At 34.6% G+C, this 10,017-nt stretch overlaps 1 protein-coding gene across 1 annotated transcript in view; it reads left to right on the forward strand.

Moving 5' to 3' along the window:
• The window catches only part of LOC106879834 (DNA repair protein XRCC3), a 200,197-nt gene that overhangs the window by 81,790 nt on the left and 108,390 nt on the right, over window positions 1-10,017 (forward strand). Inside the window, exon 2 of the mRNA XM_014929538.2 lies at window positions 4,899-5,036. Coding sequence (XP_014785024.1) covers window positions 4,899-5,036 — 138 coding nt within the window. The remainder of the gene's footprint in view (window positions 1-4,898; window positions 5,037-10,017) is intronic.

Here is a 10,017-nt window from a genome sequence, read left to right on the forward strand (position 1 = left end):
AATTTAGGTAGAAGGAATACCACAAAGTGTTTTTGTCTGACACATTGGTTTGTTATCTTGCTGATATGTATATCTTTTGTTGATATTCAACACACACACACACACACACACACACATACACACACACACACACATACACACATGTTTTTATACAATTGGCTTCAGTAAAATTCCTAACTATTCAATTTTGCTTACTGGTCAACAAAAGGCTCTGGTAAAAACATGCTTGTCCAAGGTGCTGTGCAGTGAGATCAAACTCGAATCAATGGTTACAAATAAAGTGCCTATACTTTCTGATTTGTTAGGTTTCTATTTTTATACTATCTTCCTATTTATACCTTGTATATATGGTTAGGGTGTTTATACCTTGTATGTGATTAGGGTGTTTGACTCATGATCATAAGGTCATGGGTTCAATTCCTGGACAGGAAAGCACACTGTGTCCTTGGACAAAGCACTTCTTTCTATGTTGCTCTAGTCTACTAATGAGAACTAGCCAGTTGTTGCTGCTACCCTTACTCCTTCCAACTATTACAACCTGGATATTCTGCCAAATTAAGAGTGAACAAACTGAGAGTATAAATGTCTGCTTATGACAACATAAATTCCTAAAATGATTGGCAAAAACATGGTACCTGCTACTAAACCATAATCACTTGAATGTGAAGGCTGACTAATTAATAAGTCAAAGAATAGGAGGCAGTACTCACGGTATTTGTGGGGATCAGCTGCCTTCCTTTTTGCTTCTTTGAATCTACTATTATCATCAAATATATCATCTTCTCTCATCAAATATATCCAACCATTAAAAAATTAAATACTTCTGTTTCTGTTCAGTTTGTTTTATAAACTGTTTGTGTGTCTTCTCTAATAATTCAGAAACTACAAAAACTAGAAATTCTTAATTTTTGATGAATGATTATGAAGCAAAATAACACAAAAAAGGGTGGGGGTGGGGGGTTGTATTTGTTTTTCCAAGTTTTACTTTTTCAGTTAATTATTTGGATATATGATACATAAATTGTGGTTGTGCAAAAAATGAAAGTAGTCGTACAAAGAAATGAAATACAATAACAAAAATATGGGTTATATGTAAAAAGGAAAAAAAAAAAATTCAAAGGAATACTATTAAAATACTTTCACACTCATAGATACATAACAACAACACAATTTCTTTCATATATTACTGGCTATAATACTTAGCAGAATATATTTACATTCACATGTTGGGAAAATTTATTTTTATTTATCATTCATTAACTTTTGGTTAGAATTGTTGAAACATGAAATAAACTATCCATGATGATTGTTAGCTGTCAGAACATTACATTCTTCAAAAGTTCCATGCTTCCCAAAATTTGCCAACATTACTCCTTACATGCCTATTCACCCTTTCCTCTGTGGCATTTTCACTGTTCATTTTTTCTGTCTTTTTGTGTGTATATATTGTGTACTGTATGGAGGCGCAATGGCCCAGTGGTTAGGGCAGCGGACTCGCGGTCATAGGATCGCAGTTTCGATTCCCAGACCGGGCGTTGTAAGTGTTTATTGAGCGAAAACACTTAAGGCTCCATGAGGCTCCGGCAGGGGATGGTGGCGAACCCTGCTGTACTCTTCCACCACAACTTTCTCTCACTCTTACTTCCTGTTTCTGTTGTGCCTGTAATTCAAAGGGTCAGCTTTGTCACACTGTGTCACGCTGAATATCCCCGAGAACTACATTAAGGGTACACGTGTCTGTGGAGTGCTCAGCCACTTGCATGTTAATTTCACGAGCAGGCTGTTCCATTGATTGGATCAACTGGAACCCTCGACATCGTAAGCGACGGAGTGCCAGCAATTGTGTACTGTGCACACACTTTTTGCTGTCATTGCTGTCTTTATTTGACTTAATGTTGCTTTCTGTCCCCTCTTTTACCCCTTTCCAACAAGCTGTCCCCTCTTTTACCCTTTTCCAACAATAAAGTAATAGAATAAATAAGAAATGGATGAACATCAGAACAGCCTTTCTTATTGTTGTTGTTTCGGATTTGTTGCTCATTATGGGCCTTGCTGCTCTCTATAATTTTGTATACTTCTCCAAAATTCTTCTGCTTTTCTTGTTGATGGTCAGTTGACTTTAGGTTTATTCTTATTCTTTTATTTGTTCTAAAGGATTTAGTCAAGCAAATTGATTTCAGTACCAATTTTTAAATCTAGTACTTATTCTGTTGGACTCTTTTTGCTGAACTGGTAAGTTATGGGGGCATAAACAGACTAACACAACACAAAAATGCACCTCATTACAGGATTCCACAGTTTCTGCTTTGTAAGGTATTGGTCAGCCCGGGGCTAATTTAGAAGACACCTATGAAGCAGTACAGTGGGACTGAACTTGAAACTATATGGCTGGGAAGCAAACTTAATCATACGGTCATGCCTGTGCCCACATAATTCTCCATAAAACCTCTTTCTTCTGTTCGTATAAGTATTACTGCTTTTTCCTATCTGGATTTTTTTGTAATTTTTATAAAGGTTCTGTGCTTCAGACATTCTTCTACTTCATAAATTTTTCCCATCATTATATTCCCATATATTTCTTACATTTTTTTTTTTATCTCACTTGTAGGTTTTTATGTCAAAATTTTATAATAATTGGTATATCTTTTCTTTTTCTTTTTTTCTAATCAAAATGTCTTTCTTTGATATTAATGTGGGTTTAGATGCTTCATCATGATGGCCTTTGAGATAGTATCCATTTCCTTTTGTGATTACTATGTCTGTTGTATAATTTATTTGGTTAATATCTATTATCTGTTTCCTAGCTATTTTTGAGAACTCCAACTAGTCTTGAAGGTAGATCTATTCAATCATTTTATTACTATCTTACTATACCCACCATCAGATATTTCTCATAATCTATTGTGTTCATATTTTATTAGTACCATTGTAGTTTACATTTTGTTGGTTAGCAAACTATAAGCATACAAGTTTTACTTTTAGTTTTTTATTTAGTTTTTTTTTTAGGGTAAGGGTATTGCCTTTCATTTCTTGTGGTTTTATAATGTTAGAAATATATTTGTTAACTTTAGAAATCTGTATTTGTAGTTTGATTTTTTGAATATTTTGTTATTTGACATTTATCCTTTGTTTATATTTTTCACTGTTTATTATTTATATTTTATTAGCTAGTTTTTTTTTTTCCCATGAGTATGTATCTCCTTTATATTAGATAGTCTGTGGACATCTAAATTTATTTTTTTATGAAGAAGATTTTTTTTTTCTCCAGAGAATAAGTCAATCATTATTGGTGTTATTATTTTAGGAACAGAGTATGCGTATAAGTATGTGTTAAGTTTGTGTATAAAATAAAAATGTATTTCTCTGAAGTCTATTTATGCATTTTCTATTTTATTATGGACTCTGACTAATAATGTCTAAGCCTTTGCTTAGACATTATTTGTGGTCATTTTTAGTCATTTGTAGTCATTTTTACAAGGTTCTTGCTTGAAATTATATTTGAATATTTGCAGAAAGTATTTATAAAAACATGATTTTCCTACTTTGGTACAATGTCTCAAACATAATTGATTAACCCTTTAGCATTCAGATTAGTCTTTCAAATGTATTGCTTATTTATTCACATTGTTTTGAATTAATCATGCATTATCTCATAGTTTCAAGATTTCAATGATGTGATTGAATGTTTTTTGAATGATATTGTAATGGAGGTATGAAAGGTCAAATCTGGTCAGTTTGAACATAAAACAGGCAGAATATTTTGGCCAGATATGGTCAGTTTAAATGCTAAAGTGTTAAATCAAACTTTCTAAATTCCTGGTACATATTTGTCAAACCTGAATGAATAAAAGAATAAAGTCAGTTGTGGCAGTATTTGAACTCAAAATGGTATGCATCCAGTTTAGTGTTCAACTGCTTTTGACATATCACTAATTAATTATTACTGATAATAATAGTTTTTAATAAGGCAGGAAATTTGTGAGTAAAGAGTGTAATTCTTGTTAATTAACAACAGTACTTGACTAAATACTTATTTTATCAACTAGAATATTGAATGGTGGAGATGATCACAGTGAAATCTGAACACCTAATGTAAAGGAATGTAATTAGATCCAAAAGTAAGGATAATGTTCCTTTCTAACATCGCCACAAGGTCACTCAATATGTAGGACAGTACAGTTGATTAGATTGAGACCAATATCTAACTTGCTCTAAGGTGGCAAGCTGGCAGAATTGTTACATGCCAGGCAAAATGCTTAACAGCTTTTTGTCTGTCTTTACATTCTGTGTTCAAATTCCACCAAGGTCAGCTTTACCTTTTATCCTTTCGGGGTCAATAATGTAAGCACCAGTTGAGCACTGGGATTGATGTAATCGACTAGCCTCCACCCAGAAATTGCTAGCCTTGTGCCAAAATTTGAAATCAATATTTGACTTGCTCTATTTGTATGGCCCCTAAAAGGGTAACAGCAAAGTCAATCTTGGTGAGATCTGAACTGGAAACACAAAGAGGCAGAAGAAGCAGAATACTGTAAGGAATTTTTATTCAGTGTTCTGCTGATTCTTCCATTCTCTGTCCTCAATAATGATTAATAGTTTCTAAGATAGACACAAGGTCACAAATTTAGAAGGAAGGGTTAAACCAATTAAATTTACTTTTTTTGAATGGTACTTTATTGGAAGAGTGAAAGGTAAAAATTAACTTTAATGGGATTTAATCCCAAAAATTAAAAAGCCAGAAGAAATACCACCTGGTATTTTTTCCAAAACTCGGTCAATTCTGCCATTCATAATGATTTCTTACAATATTAATGACAGCAACATTTTTCACAAAGACATGATATTGATTATTTTATAATTGTGTTTTCTCTTCTCTTTTTATTTTTTCATTTATTCAGCAAAATTGAAATCTTTCCCTGAGATATTAAGTTTATCTGATCCTGATTTGAAAAGAGCAACAAATCTATCAACCCGAGATGTGCAAATTCTAAAAGGAGCTGTTGCTGAGTCTATTCCTATGTTACCTGTTGTCACAGGTGAATATTCAACTTTTTATTGTTACGTATTATAACTTACAAATTTTGATGATAAAAAATTCAGAACTCATTATTTTATGACTCAAATCCGTGTTTAGTTAACTTCTGATATAAACAGACTGGTCATAAAGAGATAAGGGATTCAGGTGTGCAGTGATTAATAAGGAGAAAAAAAGAAAGCTTAAATACTTATTTATTCTTGACATTAGAGTTGTAGATATATAGATAAGCTCAGTTGTTCAGTATTTCAAAATCAAAAGTGTCTGTGAGCATCTGTGACCACTTGTTGATGGATTGACTTCAGAGAACAGAGAATGAGGATTTCTAGCATTCATGCACAGGTGTGGCTGTGTAACTAAGGAGTTCAGTTACCAACCATATAGTTTTAAATTCAGTGCCACTACATGACACCTTCGGTAAGTGTCTTCTGCTATAGCCCTGGCCTAAGCCTTGTGCATGGATTTGGTAGATGGAAACCAAAAGAAGATTGTTGTGTATGTGTGTATTTGTGTGTGTTTACTTACATTTGCAATCTATAAAAGTCAATCACTATGAGCAGTATTGTTGTCATCACTTCTGTCAACAAATCATTCGCTCACTTTGCACCTTCAAAGACATGTAAAATAAGAGAGCCCTTACTTGAAAAACAGGTAGGACATCTGACTGGGATCTTTTTTAAAACGGGGACCACATTTTTCATTAACGAAACACTTTGAAACTTGGAACACTGGTAGAATGTGTCATATAAAACATCTTTTTCTCTTAGTCTTCTTAAAAAAAAAGAAATCCCTAAGTTATTCCATGTTAAAGTTGTCGTATTTCTGTAATTTCAACCAATCACTGACGGCCATTCAGCCGATATACATTAAGTGCCGACTACATAAACAAACGATTCTGAAACAATTCTATTGGTGATAGGGTTAGGGTTAGGGTAAAACAGCAAATTTAAAAAGAAAAAGGCAAAACGAAGCTATGGAAATTAAATACGCTTTACACCGCTTAATCAGCCAAAGGAGTAAATGTAAACAACTGAATACTTGTCAGTGATTGGTTGAAATTATCGAAATAAGACAATTTTTTACATGAAATAAATTCGAATACAAAAATATTTTTCTGTTCTATAACACAAAATAGATAAGTATACAAAGTTTGAAAGTCTTTCAGTACCAAAAACACGACGTAAAACATTAATGAAAAATGTGGCCCCCGTTTTAAAAAAGATCCTCTGACTGTAAAACAATACCTCAATTTTGTATACATTTAACTCATTCTAGCATGGACATAAAATGAATGCCTTACCCAAAAATGCATGACAATTCTTTAATTCCTTTATGCAGCTGCCTTCACGCACACACATCACATGACCATACCTGCACAGTCTTGTCTCTTGCAGACTACATTTGATGCCTCTTATACCCAATTTTTCTCCTAAAATATTTACACTTTGTCATGCATGCACACTGACATTGTACATCCTGCAGAGCATGTTGGCTTCATTTCTTTCAAGCCTTTGCATGTCCTCTACAGTCACGGCACATGTTTCACTGCCACATAGGATAGCTGTCTGTACACATGCTTCATACAATTTGCCTTTCACTCTGAGAGAGAGGTCCTTTTGTACAAACTAAAGTGATAGCTCTCTGAACTTTGCTCAGCTGGTACTTATTCTAGCAACTACACTTTCCGAGCAACTTCCTCCACTGCTGATTTGGTCACCCAGGTAACAGAAACTATTTACTACCCCTAAGGATTCCCTTAAACATTTGAGGAAGTTTATTTTTTGTACATTGTTAGTGTTTATTGTACCTGCACATCTGCCACACACTAAGACTACATTTTCTGTTAACCTTCCTGTGATTTCACTGCCCCCTCTCTTATATGTCCCTTGCTTGCACTGGGAACACTGTATGGAATTTCTACCTCTACCTTTTCTACTTATCAAGTAGGGCCATTTCCCTGAAGGGATTAGTAATTTGTCTGCTTTCTTGCTTACTAATAATTTGCAGGTTACTAAGTTAACTCTAAGGCCCTTTGATTCCAGTCCTTGCTTCCACACCTGAATTTTCTTCTCTAATTCTAGTAGAGATTCAGCCAGAAGAACTAGATCATCAGTATAGAGGAGCTTCCAAGAGCAACAAGTCTTAAATTCCTGTTATTGCCTGAAGGACTATGATAAGCAAGAGAAGGCTGAGAAACCAATCCCTGGTGAACTCCTGCTTGCACACTAAATTTGATATTATACTGACTTTCACCTTACTGACACCACTCTCTTGTACATGGCTTGGATGGCTCTCACTAGCCACTCATCTACCCATAGCTTCAACATCAACCATCAGATGAGCAAGCAAAGGACCCTGTCAAAGGCTTTCTCCATATCACAGTACAGTAACCAAGTGAAATAGTTTGTGCTGTAAACTGGACCTTGTGTTGCAGACGTGGCTCAGCAGAAACTTGATACTTTCATCACTCTGTTTGCTACATACCAGATTATGATCCAATATTATAATCATGATGGGAACTCTGTGCATTATGGGAGAAGAGTCATCAACAGCAATATAGAGATAACAGAGAGAACATCTAGATGACTCTGGCATAAAGGAGTTACCAATGGAGTCAATAGAATGCCAGTTGGTTGAAGTTTGATCAGCCTTAATCAGTCATATTGCTTAGGTAAGGGTGTATGTAGCAAGACATGAAATACCTTGTTAAGGTATCCAAAGTATATCCATCTGCAGATATATGAAAAATTGTTCATCTTATATCTGATATATATTATTTTCATCAAAACTAAGAATAGGGTGGCAATGATCATAAGGTGCAGTGTGTTAGAAGGTTGGATGTGTACAAAGATTATCGTATGGACTGTCTTAGCGCAGCCTCAGCTTTTAGTGTGATTCAGTGTGTGTAGCTTAGATTCTTCAGGGTTTCTCATAAGAAAGTTTTTCAAAGGATGTGGAGCAGGAGAATCTGTAGAGTACAAAAACTGAATTCCATATAGTCTTTAGTTTTGCACTTTTATATAACCTGAGTTCAAATGCTATCAATGTCATCTTTACTTTTTCTCACCTTGATAGGAGGAAGGGGCCAATTAAGAAAGTATCAGGTGTATACTAAATAGTTCCAAATGACAATGTTTTTCATCTCTAAATTTGTTGTCTTTTGTCGATGAATGGAATTATTAGAGGAAAATATGTAGCTCAAAGTTTGATCCTTGCAAAGAAATTAATGTTATGGTTTATTTGTTTGAGATTAATGGGGTGAGTGACAATTTTTAAAATGCAGTCTTAATTTGTTTGATAAATTAAAATCTAGAAGTGTATACTTGATTAGATAGATAATAATTCAATCAATGTTAAGTAAAGCACTAAAGACTATAACAAAAAAGCTGAATTGCTATTTAAATAACTTTTTGTTCTATCCATCTATTGTCAGAGACAATCAAGTTAATTAGTTAACCCTTCAGAATCAAATCCATTGATATCTAGTTGATACCTGAAAAATTCAACTCCTCTTCAGGTTACACAGCTAAGAAGAGGATTGAACTGAGCATTGTTAGCGAAGGAAATACTTGACTAATTTATAATACTACTGCTTCTTGCAACACTGCGTTGTTCTCATTTTATGATACCTGTTTTATAGTAGAAAGGGCTAAATAAGAATTAACTGTCATAGCCTTGGACATACTACAGTAGCAATGACCGGGCACAAGCCACCAACCTCACTGTCAATCTCTTGGATGCTTGTTCAGTGTTCAGGTACCTATTGTCGCTCTCTTTAGGTATCAATGAAATAATTTGACAGAAAAGGAAACAAAATATTTTTAAAATATGGAATAGTTCTAGAGCCAGAGTTTTAATGTTAGCAATGTCAAAGCCTTTTAATTTGTCTCAAAAACTTCAAGCACTGAGTTTCTACGTCTTTGACAGTAGTAGGTTAGTGGAAAATTTTAAAATGAACAGTGTATAGTCAGAGAATTGGGGAAGCCATCCAAGCAGGAAGAGAGTTGTGTTTTTGTTGATAATGCTTGTAATGGTTTTTGATGTAGTGGATTTAGTGATGGTATTGATTTTATTGGTGTTTTACGAGTATGAAGTTATAGGAGGTAGGGAATGTTATTGTGTTGGTGCAGGATGGTTGTGATGAAGAATGTGGTGAAAGTAATGTGTTCATTATGAGATTATAAGTGGTTGCTGCTGACTATGTTTAGCCCTGGGTTAGGCATGGTAATGCAGATCTAGGATCAAAAGTGCTCCAGCTACAATCATTTTCTCTTTTATTTATGAAATGCAAGAGACTACATTATTCAATGGTGGCTGCTGCTATTGCTACTACTGCAGCTGTAGTTGTTGTTGCTCTTGTTGTTGTAATATGTTTCCCTTCATATGTGGAATGAGAAGCAACATTGTTTCCAGCTTTTGTTTTTTGTTGTTATTATCATTCTAGCTGGGAATGGTGTGATGGTAGCAATATGTTCATTCACCTTTTGGGCATATTTCCACATCCCATCATGCAACATACATAAAAGATATGGCCTCTTTATGCAGAGAACAGACTATATTACTTCATGGTAACTTTTAGTTTTCACCCTACTACACATGTGCACACATGCATACATACACACTCACATCCACATTTTTACATGCACTTACATAGACATATATGCACACACACACACGCACACACACACGCACACACACACACACACACGCACACACACACACACACACATGCACATGCACAAAAACACTCCACTTCTCTATCTCCTATTCTCTTCCTATCCAGTTTAGAAATTTAACCTCTCTTTTCCCAGTCTCACATAAGCACTTGTCTTATCAAATAAACTTGTTGAGCATTCATTTCCTTCTAGTAGTCTGGTTTAATGATGATGATGATGACTTCTTACATTGGCACAAGGCCAAAAATCTTGTGGGGAGGAAATAGTCAATTATATTAACCTCAGTGCTTCACTGGTACTTATTTT

The sequence above is a fragment of the Octopus bimaculoides genome, chromosome 11 (assembly GCF_001194135.2).
Source record: "Octopus bimaculoides isolate UCB-OBI-ISO-001 chromosome 11, ASM119413v2, whole genome shotgun sequence".
NCBI lineage: Eukaryota > Metazoa > Mollusca > Cephalopoda > Octopoda > Octopodidae > Octopus > Octopus bimaculoides.